This window comes from Larimichthys crocea, chromosome II, assembly GCF_000972845.2.
Source record: "Larimichthys crocea isolate SSNF chromosome II, L_crocea_2.0, whole genome shotgun sequence".
NCBI classification, from domain to species: Eukaryota; Metazoa; Chordata; class Actinopteri; family Sciaenidae; genus Larimichthys; species Larimichthys crocea.
The window spans coordinates 7,430,148-7,453,268 of NC_040012.1; the positions used below are offsets into that span (position 1 = coordinate 7,430,148).

Below are 23,121 nucleotides of genomic sequence, written 5' to 3' on the forward strand. Positions count from 1 at the left end.
CCACCAGCTCTCGAAGCCAGCCTTTGATTTTTGGAGAACATTGATTTGTCCCGCATTTAATCAGGTTCTAAACTTTCAAAAAATCCAATTAGGAACTTTTAACAAAGAAAAACTGACAAGTCATTTTAGTTTGTTCTTCAGCATGAATAGCTCCTTTCACTCTTCCGTCCCGGAAACACTGCACGCACGCCGTTAATTTGATTCCCATCCTGTCAGCAGCATCTGTCATGTAAACTCACTGTTTGAAGAGGATGTTGTACTGAGGACACATCCCCAAGGAGGAGCGGATGATGTTCATGTCAGTCCGAATGTCTCTTCCGTTAATGTAGGCTGTGCCAGATGTAGGAGGGAACAGGCCGGTCAGGATGGACCTGGAGCAGAAGAGCATGTGACACCAAAAGACACAGGAGTTGCTAACTTTTCAAATGGAAAGTTCTGTCCAGGTTGAACTTAAACAACTTTACAACCTTCAAAGAGATTTCAATCTGATTTCAGCTTACAGCGTGGTGGTTTTCCCAGCTCCATTGTGCCCCAGAAAGGACGTGATCTGCCCTTCGTAGAAATTAATGTTCAGACAGTTCACAGCAGGGCGAGAGCTTCCAGCAAACACCTTTACCAGGTCCTGAATCTGCACCCCCAGAACCAGGCTCAACGGGTCGGATTCAAAGAACAGCTGACCTGCACGGAGAAACAGACCCAGACTCAGACTGATTATATGAAGCTTTAGTCTCAATATTAAAATTTACATATTGTAATCCATCAATTTATGGGTATTTCACATGAACGTCACATGGCCTGTTACAGCTGTCTTGCAGATCCTGTCCACTAGATGTCCTCAGTGTGTTCCCAACAACATACAGTGTTTCTGCATTTGTGTCCTCACCTTCCGTCCCCTCCTCCTGGCCCTCCTCCTCCTCCTGGTTCGGAGTTTCCTCTTGTCTTCTCAGCAGCTCTCTCTCCCTCTCCAGGCGCTCCCTCTTATGTTGGTGTTTGCAGGTTTTCCTGCTGGCCGATCCGTTACAGGCGTACATCTCTGGTGTGCACCTGCTCTCAGCATCCTTCTCCACGTTGGGTGGCTCTGGTTTCTCAGGATCTGAAAAAGGGGCAGATGGGAGAGACATTTCCTGTTTAAAAAGTGTTTTTGTAAAGTTTTCTCCAGCACATGTGAAAAGTTTCCTTCTCACAGTTGAATATGTATGTATGCATCTTGCTGGTGAAATGTTCTTTGCTTATTGGTTTACCACTCGCAAGAGATGGTAATGGAATATAATAAAATGCTAGTTTGGATCTCAAGGCTAGAGAAGAAGTTAAAACTTGATTTTGTTCATTTTTATATAAGAAATTCGGAGAAAACTCTTCTTAACTTAAACAATACGTTTGGCTATGGTGACCTATACTTTGAAGGTTGACTCTTCAAAGAAAGGACCTGGTTTCAGACCCTGTGCCGATAACGTGCACCCGACTAAACTGTCTTCTACCAAGTTGCTGATTCAGTCCCTGCTCCAGGAAGGCTGGTGGGTGCAAGAGAGAAAATCTCGACTTATTATATATCCTATATTGACCTTTTCAATACAGTCATAATCTTCCGGTGGGAATTAAAAACCTTTTCTTGGAGCAATTAGAATCTGCATTTCTCCCACTGCAGATCTATGTAAAATGACAAACCTCTGGTCATCCGGCATGTAAAAGATTTTAGAGTCGGCTTTATTAACCTTGATCCTCCATTTCTGTATATGATGGTGGAGAACTTTGCCAGTACGAAGGTTGCAATGGGAAGTAGAATGGTCGACCAATGCCATACTGTCCTGTGAGGGAGATATTTGATATAATAGAGTTTAGTAAACTTGTAGAAGCTATAGATGGATAAAACAGTGTCTAAAGTAAATCGTGCAGTATATTTGAAGCCCAACCTGGAAAGACATTATCCAGATACCAGGCCAGGACAGCATAGAGGACACCATCAAACACCATCATGAAGATGGAGGTGAGGAAGGAGTAGGTGTCTTTCTCTAACGGGCTGGTTTGGATGTTGTCCCACTGCAGACCCAAACCCTGCTCCTCGTACCGGGACAGGTACTCTGTCCCGAAGCCGAAGGCCACCGGAGACAACAAACTCTACAGAAACAGGATGACAAACACATTAGTTACTTAGTTTAGTTACTCAGTTAGCAATGCTGCCTGGTCTGTGAGCTCAGAGCATCATTGAGGTATTATTAGTGTTTGTACTAAAGGTATTTTGGACTACCTGGAGGAGGGAAGGTTTTCAGACCTGGGTCGAGACCGAATGACGCTGTGAAACTGGTGGTGCTAAATCCCCCCAATGTCTACATATTGCAGCTTTAAACAGTATCTACGCATTTTCTTGTAAAACCCATGACACATAAAAACACACATACAGCAGCCATCTTCATGTTGGTGGTGATGCGGTCCTGCCAGGCAAAGCAGAGGATGTGCGGCAGATAGAGGGTGAAGTAGATGATGCCACTGCAGGCAGCTGCAAGGTTGGCCTTGTTGAAGAACACGCTCATCAGGAAACACTGCATGATGGTGGCAACGGTGAACGTCAGCAGGAAAAAGAAGACAAGCGCGGGGTTGCTGTAATTCAGCACCTTTCCACCCTGAGAGAGAAAGAAGAAGATGATATAATGAGTCTTTTTTTATGTACTCAAACAAAGAGCCAATGTATGAATGGAGCTTTTTAAAATCATCCACAAGAGGGCACCATGACACTCTACAAAACCAGCTAATAAAACTTGACCCCATCCCATCAGCATGGGCCTCCTTCTCTCTCCTACCCGCCCCCTCTCTTCTCACCATGATGATTGAGGTGAGCAGCGCGGTGCTCGCAGTCATCATGATGAAGCTGTCTATGAAACACGTGTACCAAATCACTCCGTTGTTGACCCCCATGGTTTTGAGAGTCTCTTTGAGGCGTAACTCCTTCTCCAGCACGATTCCCTTCACGGTCATGGACACAGAGTAGATCCAGGCCAGCACCATGAACAACGGGAAGCAGCGGTTCAGAGTGATCATGAAGCTAAAGGAGAAGATTGAAGTGGGAAGGTTAGGATGACACCCCAAAACTGGATTCAAAAAACTTCCATAAAGCTGTGTGAAATCTGTGTTTGACCTGCTGTTGATCTCTCAATAGAAATATAAAATAATACAAATCTCTAACTTTAAGTTACTGAAGTTTTCGTGAGAAAAAAATAAAGGGTTTGAAAATTTCAGGTTTTGGTGACACCCGGTGGCAAAATGAAAATTAACAGTTTGCTAACTTCTTCCCCAAGAAATCTGATCCATAGACAATGAGATGGACGCTGGAGACAACACAGACTGCAACAATTCTGACTAGAATTGTTTCCATAAACAGAATAATTTGATAGATGTTGTAATAACATGAAAATCCTGTCCTGTGAGGATGCATGTGAGGATTCCTTCCTTCAGTTTCAGATGTAAAATCGTCTTTTTTATGACAATGTGAAAGGATAAAATGAAGAATGCCGGTTTAATTATTCAAAAAAAAACATCAAGGATTGAATAAAAGTAAAAGGGTCACTGTCTTGTCTACTCATGGTTGATTTTTTTAATTGAATATCAGGTATTAATCCACCTATGGTGAAGTTTGTTTACATCAAAATGTTGTATTGCTTAAATAACCCAGCTTTAAATGAGGCAGTGTTCAGGGATTTTTCCACTTTAAATCTGGATTTGCATTCCTCCAATGCATCTGTCACACTTTCATAGTAATAGATCAGTATCAGAGCAATAACACTGCCAGATGTAGCCATTATTCAGGTTCTTTTGGGGTCGTCCATGCTATAGATGTTCTGGATAAATCATCCACCAGGAGTTTACTCACAGGTCATCTACATAGCACGGATACGGCATCTGCTGGATGTAGACGCCGAGCGGCCAGTCTCTGCCTGTGTGAAGCTTGATGATGCCGTGTTCAATCATGTCCTGCAGGTAGGCGAAGCCTCCCCAGATGTACCTCTGATCCTCCATGGGGTCTGCTCGGGGGCCGGGGTCCCAGTACCTGAGGGAGGATGCAGAGGTGGCTATTGGTTAAACAAATGTGACCACAAGATGATTCATTCAGTCATCGTTGACCACTTATCAAGGTCTGGAGCCGATCCTAGCTCACAATGGGCAAGAGGCGAGGTACCTGTCCAGGTACAGGCTCAGTTCATCACACCTAGGGGGCAATTTAGAGTCACAGATTAACCTGAACATCTTTGGACTGTGGGAGGAAGCTGGAGTACCTGGAAATTCATTCATTCACACTCTACACAAAAAGGCCCCAGCCAGGCTGTGATACAACAGTGCTAACCACTACACCACCCGACCACAGGATAATACAAACAAACAAAGGATTTAAGCCTTTTTTGTTGTATTAAATAATCCCCAAGCACAGTCACCATCCTCCATTCTCCATACATTGTAATGATAATCAAACAACCAAAGCCAGAGTCTTTAAAGTCACACACAAACCACATGTACGCTGCCTTTACTTAAGCGGATAAGTCCGAGGCAAAGCCGTCTTACAATCTGATTATTCAATTGTATAGAGGCAGGACTCCCGCTGGCTCTATTACAGCCTGTTGGTGTCCTGTAAACAGCTAAAACTGCTTGTTCACTCCCGGGGCTATTGACATACTGTCTGTTAATGAATGGGGGGGATCAAAGAGAAAGGAAAATGCATGTGAGGGCCTCACATGGGAGGATGAAAGAGCAGGTATTGAGTTAATATGAAACCACCAAGAGACTTTAGAAAACATATTGAGGCCAGCTTCAGAGGTTTTTTCTTTTCCTCCTCTGAGGAATGTGACAAATCCATATAAATTGCCTCATTAATACGGCGGCAACAACATGAAAAAATGAAGGAATGGTAGGTTGTCAGGGTGATTGGGTAGTCTAAACGTTATTCTGCTTAACCCTTGTGGGTATGCATATCGGTCAGCTGTTATGAAATGTATTGGAAAGTACCTATGTTTAGCCTTGTTTCCACCTCTGCTAATAAAAACATTACCCTAATTTTCTTTGTGCAATAAATTAGCTTCCACAAATGCTTTGGAAACCACGGCCCTTAAAGGACTGGTGATCAGTATCTGTCCAAGGAATCGCAGCACAGCTAACCAGACAAAAAAATATATATCTTCTGCTCTGCGGTCATCACTCAACACAGCTGCTACTGACCTGTCCTTAATCTTGTTGGTCCGCTCCACTGCGTCAATGTCCATCCGAATCTTGTACTTGACATGCGGAGGTACACTTGTGGTCCACGGATACACGTCCATGAAGACCACGCCGGCCCAAAACTTGTTCTCCTCCAGCAGGTACAAGGCCTGATGTGTCATCTGGGACTCATCTGTATAACCCACAAACTTATCCAGATTGATGCACTGTAAGCAGAGGAGAAAAGAGTGTTTTATGTTTTTTTCAGCTGCAGCGGTTAGACTCCATGAATACATGTGTGTTCATGTATTATGGATGAACTGCGACGTTCACTGTGCACTGATAAGGAAACAACTGACAGGTAAAACCGCTGAGTATCAAACCTCAATGCCCCTGCACCATAATTTATGAAGTACTTATAATTTATTAACCACTTAAATAAGAATATATAGAGAGTACATGAACTAATCTTTAGGCAAACTATGGTAATTACTGGCACAATCATCTTAAAACATTGTGTCATTTTCAACCATAAAATAGTAGCACTGTGGAGACTGTGTTGACCCAGAAAAGAAGCTGGGCAGGCGGGTGATGTAACCATGCTCAGCAGCCTCTATGGACATAAAGACAGAGGCGAAGGACAGAAGAGGATGAACAAGCTAAGACTTTTAGATGTCGGTGAGAGCTTTGTGAAATAAAAGGCTGAAAGACAGACGCAGAGCTGGACTAGTACATAATATTAGTTATACTGGGGGACGTTGAATCACAAAAATACATATTTTTTATGCAGCGTTGCTTAAAACAAACTACAAACCAAACAACAACGATAGAAGAGAAACTGTCTCCTGGTGTTGGAGTAAGAAAAACATGTCTATGTTCTTCAAACTAGTTTAAAAGGGTAAATAAATCTAAACTCATGTTCATATTCTGTTGACACCAAAACATTTTCAAACCCCGCCCTCACAGATTGTGTGTAATCATGTGAATTCCCATTAGCTCTTAGCAGAACCATCTTTCAGCGAGGTGGTGACATGGGAAAATCACACGCACTCATACATGGAGAAACATACACACATGTATATGAACACACACACACACACATACTATCTCCCTCTCTATGAAACATACGTAATTGCCATGTGAAACTCCCACCCTACACACACACACACACACTGCTCTGTACACTGTGTCTAATGTCTCCATTCACATTACTGTACAATACCCCGAGAGCTCTCAAAGAAAGACGAGAGACCACTTCCCCATTCATCTTTACGGAACTATACATTCACGACACAATAATGTTCGCTCGGAGATGGGCTGAGAAGAAAGACTCTCGCTGATACACATGTTCCAATAGGATTTCAGTGTGAGAAACATACCCCTGACAGAGTGAGAGGACCTGATGCTAACTGCAGCAGTTATCCTATGGCCCAGTCCTGGCTGACAGCTATATCTAATTGGCTGAAGCGCCTGGGTTTGTTTGTGAGGCTCTGAAGGGTCTCGACGCTGAACTTGGAGACAAAGAGACAGATTGAGATGCCTGCACTGATAGGGCTCTCTTCAAAAACCTCAACCCCCTGCCCCCTTTAAATCAGACGAGGGAAGGCGTGAAGGATGGATAGAGTGATTTGCCCCCTTTTTATTTCACAGACGCAAGGGTCTGTTTCAATGCACTAAAACAGCACTGAGCTCATAGGGGGGGTGACTCACTCCCACCTACTCTCCACTTCATCACCGGCTCCACAATGGATACACAGGAGGGGGGTGACAGGAGGCTTGTTCTCCCCACCTTTCAGCCTACTGGACGGGAAAGCGGCTCTATAGCCGTGCTAAGTGGCCTGCTCTGTTTCAAAGGGGGCCTGGCTGCAATCTCCTGGGAGCAGACCTGGAAGACTGATGCACCTGTCTGGGGGACTGAGAGTCGGTCTTACAAAAAGGCTGAACAACACTTTGTGCTGGGAATTCACAACATTTGGAAAATAGTCAGTGAAAACAACAGAAGAAGAAGAAAAGGCGTGTTTTTTATGAATAATATGATGTTTTCTGACCTCTCCGTACTGGTTGAACATGCGTATCATCTGGTCAGCGATGGTAAAAATGTTCCTCCAGTCAAAGTTGGGCATGCCCGGCTCCCTCCATTCTTCCGGACCGTTGTACAGGAAGTTAAGTATGTCTTTGGTTGTAAAGTTAGAGTCTCCAAAACTGTTGTCCATGAAGTTCATCACTGTTGGGTTTCTCAGGGTGTCCTGCAGTTGATTGAGACACAAGAGTTAATGTATATAAAGAGACAAACAGCAAGAGATATTTAGTTGGCTTAAATATAATTCACCAAATTTGGCATGATTTATTGCAGATTTTTGAGAGTCTAAAACTGAAAATTATTTGTATAATAATTGCTGTTAGCAGTCTTTAACTACATAAGATGAGGTGAGGGTCAAAGGGGTGTGAAATAAGTTAAAAAATAAGTTTTTACAGTGGAGGTCAAGCAATTTTATTAAAGTTGTGGCCCAAATTTGACTTAAATTCACCTCACAGATTGTGTCCATACATCAGCTGGGTAGTATGTTGCAAATCAAAGGTCTTGATGTACCAAAAGGTACTTTTGTTGGACATGTATAGTGCTGCATGACTGCATCTGTGTGTATGTGCAGTATTCATACCCTGATCATGTTCATCTGGACACTGTTGTAGAAGAAAGTCCAGAGCTGAGGTCCCAACTCCTCCCAGGCCTTGGCCATGTTCTTTAACCTCTCTAACTCCTCGAATGTTGTGTTGGCCTGCAACACACACCCACACACACACACACACACACACACGCACACACACGCACACACACACACCAATAAAGACTATATCAAGTCAATGCATGCTGATTAAAAGAGTGCAGCAGTGAAGAAACACGGCCAGGTATGTGCTAATTCTTGATTCCTGTGTTTTACTTATTAAAGTGAATATTTTCCTATCATATAAAATGAAACCTGAACATTTCATTTATCCAACTCTGAACTGCATTACTCGTGGACAGTCACGTTAGGTCATTTTCTTGCTAAATTCTCATCTTTAAATTGAGATCTGTTGTTATGTGAGAGGCTGAAAAACATTCTGTCTTCCACTCCGTCGCTGCACCACCCTCACATTCAATTTATTGTTCAGTTCTCCCCTCCTCTTCCCTTCCCTTCCCTCACACTGCCTCCCCTGTCCCTCCACCCTCCTTTGCTTCGGTAGTCAGCTCATTCCTAAGAGGGGTGGGGGTTTGGACGCATATAAACAGATACTGAAAGTGGTAAAAAAAAAAAAAAAAAGGACAGGAAAAAGTGAGTGGAGAAACAGAGAGAGGTGAGGGGTCGGAGCTGGAGGTGGTCTCTCTTACACTCTTTAATATCTTGCGGACGGCAGGGGAGTCGGGGGTGTACAGGATTTTTCCCATCAGCAGGGGCTTGACCGAATTCCACACAATTTTCGTAACAGGGTTGGACTCCAGGGTTTGCATCAGGGAGTTGCAGAAGGGAGCTACGGGTAGAAGAATTGCAAAAACACTGAGTTCATAAGGGGAAGAATAGATAGAAAAGGACAAAACAAAAGATAAGACACAGTGACTTCAGATGCTAGCAATGAAGTTATAACACAGTGTATGTTAAATGAGTCCTACAATGCTGATCCAACAACTTTACAGTGATTTCTAGAGTCTGATTCATTCTGCACTCACTAAAACGGCTGATTATGAATATAAAGTGCAGAAAACATAAGAAGATATTCACAGATGGCCAGTACAGTATGCATACTGAGTGTGGTTGATATTTGTTGTTGTCGGGGATTTCTGCTGCACAATGCAATGCGCTGCAGAAATAGAGGAGTGGCTCACAGCTGGAAAAAATGAAAATGATTTTGGATCAGATCCAGAAACGCACAAAGAAAACGAGAGTATTCAATTTGGACTTTGGAAAAACATCTTTTTGTTTTCTCTCTGTGAAGTTTGGCAGTCGTCTTCCAAAGCAGCAGTTGGACTGACTTTAATTTCAAAGTAAAATAACCAGTAATTATGTATACTGACAGCTAAAATATTATGAGATACATAAATATGTCAGATCTCATATGGTAAAAGGTAAAGCACATGAATGTCCTGTATACTCATGGCAGAAACATTATACTATAAGTTAGACTTCTCGACCATATTCACTATAGAAGTGACAGTTCGACATCTCTTCACTTACTGGCAGAGTTGTCGTAGACATAGTTGCGGCTCTTGGTGCCATTGACCCCCAGAAACACCTTGTAGTTGTTGTCCTCATACCAGTTGAAGGACAGGACCCTGGAGCCGCCTCCCTCCGGGTATCCACAGAAGAGGCTCGACACGCTGGACATCAACTCTGTGAATGACGAAGGACCCCCGGCTTGAAACAGAGAGGAAACCGCCTTCAGGAGTTCCTGAGAGCTCTCCCGCTCCATCAGCTGTGAAAGTCACACAGAGGATCTCTCAGTGACCGACATACCTGTCCACTTGGTGTAAAACCAACAACACTTGATAGATTCATCAGCAACTTAACAACTACAAGGAAGGTTGTCCATGCCACTGTCGCCATGTGCTTGCTCGTGGTGGGAATTGTTGAGTGTTTTGATATGATTTAGCGCTATATAAATAAAATTTAATTGAACTGGGGGCGGTGGTTAGAACTGTCACGGACTGCAAGAAGGTTTCTGGTTCAAACCCCAGTGGAGTTTACACGTTCTTCTCGTGGTTCTCTCCGGGTACTCCAGCTTCCTCCCACAGTCCAAAGACATCTCAACAGGTTAATTGGTGACTCTAAATTGGCCGTAGGTGACTATGTGAGTGTGAATGGTTGTTTGTCTCTGTGTGCCCTGTGATGAACTGGTGACTTGTCAGCTGGGATAGGCTCGCTTTGCCTTAGCTCGATAGCTTTCAGCTATTTGACCTTTTGTCGGATAATTATTTACATGATAGGGATATTTATGTCCTTCGCATTCATTCATACCGAATGGATTGCATAACATAAACTATGGCGAGAAAACAATAGTTTGAAAGATAAGCAAACATGTTGGACGGACGCCTCTGCTCACTTTACGAGGATAGTCGGAGGGTGGACTAAATATCCTCCTATTGATAGAACAAAAATAGAGTCATACAAGTGCTTTTCTCCCCGGTGTGTATCATTTCCTTTCTAAAGAAATAGGGAGCAGGTTGCCAATAATTTCCAGTGGATGCTCAACTCAACTCAACTCGACTCAACATAAAACATAAGAACATTATAAAAACAATATTAAACAATACTGAAATAATAATAAAGCAAAAACAGAAACAGAGTCTCATGCTGGGTTAAAAGCCAAGGAATAAAAATGGACAGTGAAGGGGCTTGTCTAATGTGTAGAGGGAGGTCATTCCATAATTTAGGACCGGCAGCGGAAAAGGCTCTATCCCCTCTGAGCTTCCGTTTAGCCCTTGGTACCTCCAGGAGCAGCTGATCAGCTGACCTGAGGCACCGGGCAGGAGTGTATGGATGGAGCAGCTCAGAGAGGTAAGGCGAGACCATTTAAAGATTTAAAAACAAATAAAATAATCTTAAAATGATCTCTAGAATGCACAGGCAGCCAGTGGAAAGAGGGTAAAATGGGAGTAATGTGCTACCTCTTACGTGTTCCAGTTAGGAGGCGAGCGGCAGCATTTTGAACTAACTGGAGACGTGCGAGGGAGGACCGGCTGACTCCAAGATAAAGTGCGTTACAGTAATCCAGCCGCGATGTAATGAAGGCGTGGATTACTGTTTCAAAGTGCTTTTGTGCAAGGAAGGGCTTCACCTTTGCCAGCTGCCTAAGATGAAAAAAGCTGGACTTCACTATCGCACCAATTTGCCGGTTGAGTTTAAAATCACTGTCCATCCTAAAACCCAGGTTTGTGATGGTTTGCTTCCTGTAATGCACCAAGGGGAACCCAGGGGCAGCAGGTACAATTAGAAAAGCAGGGGCCCTAAAATTGAACCCTGTGGAACCCCATATGACAGCGGAGCAAAGCGGGACCACCAAGGCTAATGCACATGGTCCTGTTTGCCAGGTAGGACTTGAACCAGTCCAGCCATGTCTACTGCATCTCTGGTGCTGCAACCAATGCAATAAAATGCTGTGGTCCACGGTATCAAAAGCCGAAGTTAAGTCCAGGAGTACAAGAGTCACATAGTCTCCAGAGTCAATCGTCAGGAGGATGTCATTAAAAACTCTTAATAGAGCTGACTCTGCGCTATGCAATGTTTAAAATCCGGACTGGAAGACCTCCAGGACCTCATGCTCATCCAGAAATGATTTCAATTGAGTATAAACAACTTTTTCCAGGATTTTTGAAACGAAAGGCAGTTTGGAGATGGGTCTAAAATTGGCTAGCACACCAGGATCAAGACTGGGTTTCTTGAGGAGGGGTTGCTACAGCATGTTTAAAACACCAGAAGACAGACTGCTGTTAATAATGGCCAGAACCGACTGCCCTATACTGGGGAAGACCTCTTTAAAAAAGTGAGGCGGGACAGTGTCACAGGGAGAACCTGATGGCTTAATCTGGCCAACCACATCTTCTAAAGCCTTCAGAGACACAGGCTCAAACAAATCAAACACAGCCAAGCGAGGCACAGGGTCACAGGGGTCAGATGCAGGAGTAGAGATGAGAGCCCTTGCAGTAGTAACCTTGTCAATAAAAAAGTGCAGGAAGCTTTTGCACATTTCGGGGGATGCCTCTATGCACCCAGGCTGGGGGGGATTAAATAACACACGTGGGTTGTGACGATTAGAGTCAATAAGGTTGGACAGGTATTCTCTTTTGGCCTCTTTAACAGTGCTCTGGTAGCAGCGCCAACAGTTTTTTAGGATTTTGGTAGAAAACCTGCAGCTTGTCCTTATTCCACCTGCATTCAGCTAACACATCACTCCAAACATAATGCCCGAAAATCTGAGAAATGACTGTTTCAAATCTTTAGATGATCTCATACGGGATCAGATTTTAAGGTGGAGTTCCAGGAATATTTCTTCATGAGCCTTCTTTAGAAACAATATAAAATATAATTCTCTCTCAGGTTTAAATGTTCACGATATCGCAACACTGATGATCAAACTAGTTTCAGAGTGAAGATGACTCATTGCTTTACTACGTCCCCCCCCCCCACTCGAAGCAAACGTATGAAGATGCACGCACACACACACACATGCACACACACACTAAAACACAAGCCTAATTTATTTTGCTTTCACTCCCTTTTCCTCCCTTTTCTTATTCCTCATTTCACGCAAACACACACACACACACACTCACTGAATTGAGAGGAAGGAGAGGTGGGTAATGAGAGCATTTGGCTCGACTTTCTGTCACCACGGTGATACGAAGGTCCCACCTACAGGATGTGTCACCTCAAAGGAATGTCTCCCCCCCGTCTCTCTCTCGTTCACTCTCGCACACCCTGGCTAAGGTGATGATGGGATACACACCACCCCCCTGGGACGTACAGTGAACGTGCTGAAACACACAACCCAATCCCAGTGTCTTATTTGTTGTGTGTGTGTGTGTGTAAGTCTGAATTAGTATGTAATTATAACAGCAGGCAGAGATGTCATTCATAAACACACATACCAAGATGAATGAAGAAATGGCTATTTTAAATATGTTAATGTATACAGTTGTTATATTATGTTTCCATTTCTATTCCATATTCACACTATAACCCTGAGCTTTATGTAAAAGAGGTTATATGTATAGTATATACTGTACATAAATATACTGTGTGTGTGTGTGTGTGCACAGTATGTATTCTCCTCTATAAAACTGAGAAAACTCCTTCTGCTGATGTTAAAGTTCACATGATGAGAAGAAACCGACCATGCAGTGAGAGCATTTAGTCAATTATTCTGTTATTTTGTGGCATCTTCTGTTTTATGAGATAGTGATCGCTGTGGAGGCGGACTGGAGATTCATGACACGCAGCAAAGGACCTGGGCTGTAATTGAATTCGGGTGGCTGCTGTAAGGACTTTAGACATGATGGATGGAGCGCACAGTCTACCAGGTGAGCTATTATGTGTTATTCCAATAACTATACTAATTCTTTACAGTATCTATTATATTACTATATATTTTGTTACAATATCTATTAGACTCTCATATTCTTTTCCTCTACAATGTCTTCTATTCTGTTCTCTTGTATTTATCTGCAATATCTATTCTATTATGATCAAATTCTGAATAATCTATCTACAAAAATCTATTTTCTTCTATCTCTCCACAGTGTTTGTTTTAAAATGAGATAAACCTTAAAGTCTGTGTAAAGGCAATTCTGAGATTTATTTCAAAATATATTAAATATGTTGGAAAATAGTTGCTGAAAACACGTGAAAAGACTTTAAACAATGTATTACTGACAGTTTTTCACCAGTTTTCAGTCCAGGATTTTTTGGGCGGTCCTTAAAGGTGGCTTGATGACACGCTGAGGCCACCCTGAGCATACCCCTGCACCCCTTTTCTTTTCTATTATATTTCTCTACAATGTCGATTATTTTATATTCTCTTCTATTTCTTTGTTCTAGTCTGTTCCATTTTATTCATCTACGAAATCTATTCTATTCTATTTCCTGTCTATTCTTTTCTATTTTTCTACAATGCACATACACATTCACTCACACACCCAGATCACGTGAAAACATATCAGTGCTTGTACTTTACACATGTAGCATGCGCACACATGCATGTACGCCCCCTCGCATTGTTGAGCCCATCACTCAGCCTCCTCCTCCGTGAGCGATTCTCAAACAGGGAGCAGAGGAAGAGGCGAGTTTCCTGCGGGGCTAAAAATACTGCTGCCTCTGATCCTGCAGGACTGAAGAGAAGGAGAGAGGAGCACGACCAGGGGGGTAAAGGATAGATGGACTTTGGAGCACTTACAACTTGGATTTGCCCCGCGACCGCCTTAAGAACCTGGCCCCAGAAGTGCAGGTCAATCCCCTCGGAGTTACTGTCCATAACTTGAGGCATCTGGGGGGCGAAAAAAAGTCACAAGACACATCATTAAGAGATCAAAACAGATAAAATGAAGGATTAAACACAATTTACTCTTTGTGCTTTTACAGGATGTGATCATCACCTCTTTTTATATAATGCCCCGTGATACCCTTAGATAAATAAACACATTCATACCCAGCAAGAAAGCAGTCGAGCAGTAACCTGGAAAAGCACTTCTAAGAAATGTTTGTCTCTGACAGGAAACCATTTTCTTCACCCAGACTTCACAGTGAGTGCAACCAGCAACCTGCTGAGGCAAACCACATCACACTTTCCATTTGGCCTTCCTTTTTTCTTTTTTCTTGTCATGCAACTTTAGTTTGTGTTCATGGAGGAACTGACCCTGTACCAACCCTGAAATCCATCAGTTGTTCAATATACGGAAACTCGCTCACATCATTCCCCTCAAGCTCCTTCAGAGACTTTATCTTCTTGAGAAACCATTAGCGGTAGGTGTTAGAAAATGCCTGGTCAGGGCAGAGTGCTGCTGAGGGCGACGGAAAAGACAAACACACACACACACACACACATGTGATATCCTTCCTCTCGCATTCCTCGTACTTGCATTTCAATGAACGAAGGAAGGAGGGAGAGGCTGTGCGAGGGAATGGGAAGGGAGGGTGTTGAGAGGTGAATGGCAGGAGGGAGTCAGGAGCGTAATGACGGGAGAAAAATTGACAAGGCAGAGGTCACTGTGGTAATGAGCTTTAAACTGAACAGAGTTAATAAGTTAGAGGTAGAGATCCCCAAATAAGATGCTACTGTACTACTAATACAAGCTGTACATACGCTTATATATGAGTCAAGAGTCATATTTCTCACTGAAAAAGCACAGTGCACACAATAATTCAGTTCAATAAAACAATATTACAACGTACAGCCTCAGACTGCACCTACATGAGGGGCTACTGTACTAGATTACATCATACTGTGACGTAAAGCAAGCCGTGTGCCAATGAGTTCAGCAACATTTGAATGTTTTTTGCACTCTTAAAATATAATGTATTTGATTTGATTTGTGATATAATACAGGCTCCTGGCCGTCAGGATGCTGCAAAGAATAAACAGGTATACAGGATGGACGGATGCATTGATGGTAAGTTTAATTAGTCAGCTAACGAGCTAAAAACATGAAGCTACCCTTCAACATCGATGGGGTAGCATGTTGCACGGATGGATGGATATTTATTGTATTTAAAGGTCCAGTGTGTAACATTTAAGGGGGACCTCTTCCACGGAGTCTGCCGTGTTGAACCACTATGTTTCTACACATCAGCCTAGAAGGGTCAAACCAGAGCATGAAGTGAGGGGTATTCAGTCGATTGCAATCCCGACTTCACCATTTAATTCTAAACACTTGACCTTTAAGGACAAATCATGCGGGAATGAGAAAACACAGATGTTTTTTAGAGATCACATACTAAAAACGTTAAAAAAGTTTAAATAAATAACTTTATCCTCAAACTAATAAAATGATCAGACAGCAAACATGTTCTCAATCTTCTCAGTCCTGCAGTCCTGTCCTGCTCTTTACTGGGTCAGCCCTACGGCCGGGTTTTCTAACAACAACCAGGTGTGCCGGCAGCTATGTTGACTTGAACTCTTTAGAGCGGCACATGCTGGTAATGTATTTATACGGGATACAGCTTCACGTCTTACAGAGTGCCTCGCAGAGGCTGTAGGTGGGTGCTAGCTAAGCCCATTAGAGAAACAGGCCAAGAGGGATAATGACAACACGCTGAGCCAGTCACCTGATTCACTCAGGCTGAACCTGAGGAAGGCGCCGAGGGGAAAAGGTTTAAATATAGTACAGTTTGTTGATCTATCGGCTTTCTTTTAATACTATTTTTATTTTCTGTTATGAGGTAAAATATGCTGATCTACTCCGCAATATTCCACAAATATATATTCAGCTAAATACCAAATCAGGATGATCTGTGACTTGTGGTTGTTCTGCCTCCTCAGTGTTTATTTCTTTAAGTAAATGGAGCACGCGATTTATTCCAAGACTCAAAATAAAGTCAGCGAACAGGTCTGGCAGACTCACCTACAAGCTACTGCAGGCCACTAGTCCTCACATGCCATCCTGGCATTACCTCCAGCTTTACGTAGAACTATAACCCATCTGATATCATGACAAAAATTCACTATTTTGATGACACAGCAGCACAGACACATCTTAAAGTAATCATATCAATGCAGAATGTTAGTTAGAGCCGTTATGGTTTATCTAATATCACAACATTAACTTGGTCCAGCTCAGTATTTTTAAAACTGTGACTGTGACAACCGACAGAATGAACATCCATTAATAATAAACAAGGAAAACATCACAAAAAACACTTAAGATCATGAAAATTATTTGAGATTTAGCAATTCAATGATGCATCCACCTTATTTATTAAATCGGCGATACTGGCCCGTATTTACTTGGTATTAATACCAAAATATGCAGTATCGCACACCACTACACAGCATATTAAAAAATATGAAGGGAGAGCCCCAGATGAACTTCCTCCTTTCCTATGCTTAGCTATGTGTAAGCTCGAAACACAACCGAATATTGAAAATGATGCAAAGATAAAAAGCGATATGGAGCAAAACACTAGCTAACAAGCTAACTGACAACTGATGTAAAATAGCTAGCTGGGTTGCTAATAGGCTATTATCTCTTTAATTAGTGATTTGCTCAGTAGCAAATGATTGATATAGATATATAAAAATTGATAAACATTAGTTAGTTAATATGATAACTAACAACACAGATAGCATGTTGCACACAGTCGTCCCTCGCTATATCGCGGTTCACTTTTCGCGAACTCGCTGTTTCGCGGATTTTTTTAGTGTAATTTTGCATGCTTTTTTTTTTTACAGCGTACTGTAACAGTATGAACACGCATTGTGTTCTGTGTCCTAAATTGGCTAAGGGAGAACCGCACATATGTTCTGCGTCCTGTTTAAGGGAGTACTGTACAAAATGTGTGTAAAAAGGTGTATAAAAGTGTGTGGTTAGGGGTTTTACGGCCTTAAAACATGTATAATAATTGTAAAACTTACTTTGCGGATTTCGTTTATTGCGGGTTATTTTTAGAACGTATCCCCCGCGATAAATGAGGGACCACTGTACTCAAGGCACAATGTTGTGCCTGGTGGCCCTCCAGCCATTTTCTAATTCACACTGAAAGTAAACTGATTTACACTGGGACTTTTTTTTATTATTTAAACTGATTAGTGAATGTTCAGTAATGTCTGTTGGCTGTTATGTGGGAAGTTACATATTAGCATATCAGGCTGCTGCGACTGGATTGGAAGACAACGGATATCAAAATATCGCTGAAAACAACGATGTGTTGTTGGACAAATACATTTTCACCAATCCTGAACCCCTGTCTTTAATTTACCAAATGATAATTTCCGTATTCAAGGCTGCTAATGTCATGTGCCATCACGAGTCAAAACGTGCATTTTATCTGATAAATATTATTGTTTGTTTATTAAATTGCTCCTGGCCTCTTGTCGCTGCATGTCTAAGTACAGGAAAGGTTCTCAGTGTATTTTTATTGCATATAGCAAAAGGCCTGGGTTAATTGGAGCTCCACTACACTGGGTGAATCCTCATTCAAACACATGCAAACACTGTAGTTCATTTGACTGTCAAGCTGACAGAAATACTTGCTATAGCACCAAATGTGTATAAAATTACATCAACAGGAACTAGTGGGGCTTCGAGCTAAGTACTACTGACTCAGACATGGAAGTCATAAAGTCGTAAGCTCATTGTTTTGATTCTTTTTTATGAGATTGTTGACAATAAGAAATAAAGAATAACTATTCTTATCCTTTAAGGTTGCGTGATGGAAAAAATGACACAAATCCCTGCTCGCTCGCTGGCTGGCATCAACCTCAAAGCCGAATAGCTTTTGAACATCTGTGATACAACTTCCGCATAATTGTCAATTCTGTGAAAAGAGTGAATTTACTGCAAACAAATGAGGCAGTAAGACTACTAGTCCCTGTGGATATCATTGCCAGGACAGGAAGAAAGACGTTTTTCCAGCGAGCGCAGCCTTCAGAGGATCTCTCAGTGGAAATAATGACAAACATGTCGATAGAAGCCAAGCAAAAGAGAAAAGGAGTAAATACAGGGAGGAAAGGATGGATGTAAGGATCCATATCCACCTCAACAACAGTGGATATTGACAGGACGCAATGAAGGTCATCATACAGTGTAACAGTGGGAAGTTTGAGACGTTTATGATATGAATGATTGATGTACCACTGCTGCACTTTCAACTCACCACTTTTAAGATTTTGTAGAAGTCCAGGTTAGCATAGAGGACGTCCTCGATCCTCTGCAGCTTTTGCTGGCTGAGGCCGCACATGGCGTTACGGAGCCCGTGGAGCCCCATGCGAGTGGGAAAGATGATGAAGCGCTCCAGCAGGGCCTGACTGCAGGCTATGTCTTTGAGCTGCAGGTCCGGGATACCGTAGGCGAACTGGAGGGCATGAAAACAAAGGGAAAAGGTTGGTTTATGGTGGGATATGTCTCAAAGAATCATCAAATATCATTGCAATGGCCTGAAAATATATAGTAAAGATCCAGACTGCACCTGTTCTAGTCGTATTCTTGCATTGACGAACTGGTAGACTAAAGATTCAGAAAGAGGGACGTCTCGCAAGAGGAACGCTGTGAAAACTTCGTCATCCTTCAGAATATCATATATCTTCAGCCCACGGCCTTGACAAAAAAATTCAAGAGCAGATGAAGCGAAAAGGTTAGTCAGTATTGACCCGACCAGCGCTGGTGGACTACACAGAGGAAATGATTCACGGCAAGGCACGTTGGCAGGGATCTAATATTTGCTCACTGGGAAAGTCCAGGGAGCAAGAGGATGTGTGTTTATACGCACATTCCTGCTAACAGGTCCAGTTAATTTTCGTTGGAAGTAATATGAAGATGAACATTTTTATGCGTGCCTTCAGGCCATGAACAGTTCTGTGCAATTATATACCAATAATCTAGATAAATCTTTCTGTAGCTGTCATATGCTTTTTTTAATATGGAGAAGTGGTTACCCAAAAATGGGCAAACACTTCTTCACATCTTTAAAGGTTACCAATAATGAGAGTGTACATTCACCAGTTGGTCGAGAAATAAAAATGAAACTCTGAACGTCAGAATTTTTTAATGGAAGGGAAAGTGAGGAGGTGTTATGATGAACAAAACACCTTTGGAAAGAGGATGTGCAGATGACAGCATTGTTGTGAAAGATCATTGTGTTGCCAGTTTCCTGTAAATTACGTCCAACTTCGATTTTACATCTTGTCCAGAGAGCTTTCTCCACTGATAAGAGTTTTTTGTTTAAAAAAAAGGATTATACTGTTTCACACTCAGGATAAGGGCTACTGCCTGAACCATTTCCTCATATCTGACCTTTACCTAACACCACAGATGGGTTGTTGCGTAACGTGTCCATGAAGTTTGAGAAGGATGACATTTCACGCCAAAGACGACCAAGCTGCTGGACTTCTGTCTCGTTGAGCAGAAGCTCTTGGACGTCGACGTAGAACCGCGCCAATCTGGAACAAACCAAAACACCCAAAATTAGTCTAATTCATGAACTATTATGGGTTAGTAAATGATTGAGCTACAGTGGATGTTGAAGGTTTGAGGGTGATGAGGCTTACACTGAGTTGTTATAGTTGGAGACGACACCTGGAGACTCGCCTCTGGTTGGGTATCTGAAGCAGGGGTTGTTGGCGTTGCAGAAGATGCCCTGGATCCACGGCAAAATCCCAGCTGAAGGCATGGCCTTGTTGGGGAAATGACCTGAAGAAACAGACCAAACATTTGCGAGGGCTTTTTAAGTGATTTTTTAACAGTTGCTGAAGGGTCAATGCCCCAATGACATTAGTACTTTAGTACTGCCTTGAAGAATTTCAATACAGAGATCACTTAAAAGTTCTTTCTTACATTCATGTTGTTGATACAGTGGGTTGGCCTTCCTCAGCCACACCAGACCTATGAATAACAACACTGGCCAGCAGATCTCAACAAGGAAGCGGACCTGAGCACAAACAAGTACAATGTGAGTTATACACATTGAATCTGAACAAAGTCTGAAACTTATTATATTCAGCTTCTGTTGGGACTCTATTAGAGAGTCGTTGGAAGTTGTGGTACTACTGGTTTCATCTAACTTCATTGACATTAATGGTAGCACCTTCTGTCTCTTGCGGAGAGTCCAGTTCTTCCACAGTAACAGGCGGATTTGCGAGCCTGTATTCATTGCTCCGCAGCTTTACCCCTGGAGGGGGTCATCAGACTGTGACAAACCTGCAGATACACGACTCCATCAGTGGTGACACTCAGTTGGTAATCTCTAACAAAGACACTGGATTATTGAGCCATGTGGGCAGAAAGACCCAGGACCGCATGTTCTTGGGTCTGGATTTAAGACCACTTGTCTTGGATTGAATTCTGTTTTATCTGAAACATTTAAAGATGTACTTCACCCCACATTTGTTTGATTTGTTGGTTTATTTTATTCGATCTCTAAAAAAAACTTTCCACGATCTACTAATCTGGCTGTAGCTTTAACTTGAATTTGTTTGTGGTGATGACTTGATTACAACCTTGGACAGACCATCCCTTCAAACCACTTTTTGGAAAGCAAACTTCCTGCTGAAGCAAAACACCACCAGCTTTAAGATGCACTGTGGTGCACATGGTGGCAAAATTAAGGGAATGTATAGTCCAGACATGAAGTGGCACATACATAAATCAGCGCATCTGACTGATAAATGCTGCTTGTACCTACTCTATCTTACAGATAAATTAACTTTGGAGCTGAACAACCCTGAAATGCAAATCACATATACAGGTTGGGTGCAGATGACCTCTGAGAATGTCGGACACAAAGAGTAATTTGTTCAGTGACATGTCCAATAGATTACTGGCAGACTGAGGGTGGAGGCAGGTAACAGTTGTTGTTCAGAAAAACAAGGCGAACACTGACAAAGACTAAAAGGTGTTACTGTGTCTGACTTCTCTGAAATCACCTTATTACCCAAAACAGTAATTACACACGACAGCACTTCCTTCCACAAGATTGACGGTAACCTGTAGCTGTTTTTGTGGCTCATCATTGAAAAAAAACGCTGCATGTTTGAAATAACAAGAATCCATAAAGGTAAAAAAAAAAAACATGTCTAAAAGGCATCCACATTTCATCATTATGTTTCATGTTAGAAAAACTAAAACAGTAATTGGCAACCACACACCTGTCAGCTCGTACATGATCTTACAGCACATCCTATTTTGTCAACAGACGAACAGAGCAGTCAATTCTGATGCTTACCTCTTATGGAAAGATAAAAAAGTCGTACGACATCTAGGGAAACGTCTTCTCAGACATGCTAAAGTAATGGAAAATATTAACCAAGGTAGAAGAGCTCCGTACGACTCTGAGCTGACCACTCTCTCTCTCTCTCTGTCTCTCTCTCTCTCTCTGCCTGCAGGTCAGCAGCACTCCTAATCTGATCTGCTCTAATCTCCCAGCTCAACATGGGCAGGCAGAAAAAAGACAACAGTCATCCATTTTAAGGCAGAATTAGGGGGGATAGGTTCTGGAGAGGACACTGGTCGAGTGGGAGGGAAAGATTGCCCTTTGCCAGAAGGACAGGAACCACACAAGAAAGCGTCCACGAGCAAAATCCACCTGCACACTGTGCAATAACGTGTTTCACCTTAACAGCTACGAAACAAACCAGCCTTGACTTAGTTACACAGCAGCAGCAGAGTCTAGCAGACTCACAGGTGAAATGTTTGTTGTTGCCTTTGTGTCGCACACGTCTGAAATGACTCACTCCTCTGAGCGGTGGAGCAGGTGACATGGGTGATTAGGTTTGGAGAATGTGGGGACGGCAACGACTTGAACCTGCTGTGAACCATGTGTACGACAGACACAGCTTACCATAAAAACTGAGGTAAATTCAAAGGCTTAAGCCCCGTGCGACATCCTGCAGGCTCAGGTAGCTCGGTGTCACACTAATCCGGCATCTCTGATTTTGTCAAATACAGAAAATTTTTAGCAAAAAAAAAATCTGCAGTTGAAATACAAAACAGGATGTGAGGTCACAGGTGGTATTAATTAGACATTAATTAAGCTTTTAGAACAAGTCTGGTTCTATGTGGCACTGAGCAAACATCGGCATAGGGCTGAAACAACAGAACAACAAAAAATTGTTGGCTACTGTTACATTTTTCAAGCAAAAAACACAAAATATTTTGTTTTCAGGGTCTTAAATGTGAGAATTTTCTGCTTTTCTCTCTTATCTTTGGGTTTTAGCTCAAATTGTAGCAAATTTTCTACAACTTTCTCTCATTTTATAGACTAAAACATTCATAGATGATGAAAATAATTAGTAATCGCAGCCCTCGATCTTATACCATTCCACTGTCTCTCTCTGATTTGTCCTGTATAGTGAAACACAGCCACAAATCTGACTGTCCACATGTGTGGACACACATATTTAGTCTTTCATTCAAACACGACACTTGTTCTCTGAAAAAAATAAACCGGAACAGAAGTTTAACAGTTGAAACTACATTTTTTAATTTTGCAGCAAATACTGTTGCATGTCATTTTTCTTTTGTATAGTCACAAATAAAAAAATGCGATGAGACAAACTTACTGTGACGAACATGCAGTATGTATGAATGAATATTTAAAAAAAAAAAAAAAACGTAAACAGATACATAAGGCTTACATACTGAGAAGAAGATGTACCAATCACATCACCACTACAAGTGGACAAATTTGGACAATGTTGAACTCTCGTTGTTAAAAAATACTTCCATCTGTTCCTCGTGGAATAAAATACATAAAATTAAAGCAC

At 42.2% G+C, this 23,121-nt stretch overlaps 1 protein-coding gene across 1 annotated transcript in view; it reads right to left on the reverse strand.

Annotated features, from left to right (window-relative positions):
- LOC104932048 (retinal-specific ATP-binding cassette transporter) overlaps nucleotides 1–21,733 on the reverse strand; it is a 37,283-nt gene extending 15,550 nt beyond the window's left edge. Inside the window, exons 1-21 of the mRNA XM_027272368.1 lie at nucleotides 21,582–21,733; nucleotides 20,445–20,557; nucleotides 20,195–20,288; nucleotides 19,909–20,050; nucleotides 19,661–19,800; nucleotides 18,831–18,958; nucleotides 18,519–18,716; nucleotides 14,104–14,193; nucleotides 9,390–9,627; nucleotides 8,549–8,688; nucleotides 7,839–7,955; nucleotides 7,227–7,424; nucleotides 5,200–5,405; nucleotides 3,863–4,039; nucleotides 2,815–3,037; nucleotides 2,397–2,618; nucleotides 1,911–2,115; nucleotides 1,713–1,805; nucleotides 884–1,093; nucleotides 501–678; nucleotides 240–371 (exon numbers count right to left, since the gene is read on the reverse strand). Coding sequence (XP_027128169.1) covers nucleotides 240–371; nucleotides 501–678; nucleotides 884–1,093; nucleotides 1,713–1,805; nucleotides 1,911–2,115; nucleotides 2,397–2,618; nucleotides 2,815–3,037; nucleotides 3,863–4,039; nucleotides 5,200–5,405; nucleotides 7,227–7,424; nucleotides 7,839–7,955; nucleotides 8,549–8,688; nucleotides 9,390–9,627; nucleotides 14,104–14,193; nucleotides 18,519–18,716; nucleotides 18,831–18,958; nucleotides 19,661–19,800; nucleotides 19,909–20,050; nucleotides 20,195–20,288; nucleotides 20,445–20,510 — 3,197 coding nt within the window. The 5' untranslated portion in view covers nucleotides 20,511–20,557; nucleotides 21,582–21,733. The remainder of the gene's footprint in view (nucleotides 1–239; nucleotides 372–500; nucleotides 679–883; nucleotides 1,094–1,712; nucleotides 1,806–1,910; nucleotides 2,116–2,396; nucleotides 2,619–2,814; nucleotides 3,038–3,862; nucleotides 4,040–5,199; nucleotides 5,406–7,226; nucleotides 7,425–7,838; nucleotides 7,956–8,548; nucleotides 8,689–9,389; nucleotides 9,628–14,103; nucleotides 14,194–18,518; nucleotides 18,717–18,830; nucleotides 18,959–19,660; nucleotides 19,801–19,908; nucleotides 20,051–20,194; nucleotides 20,289–20,444; nucleotides 20,558–21,581) is intronic.
- Between the last annotated feature and the right edge of the window lie 1,388 nt (nucleotides 21,734–23,121).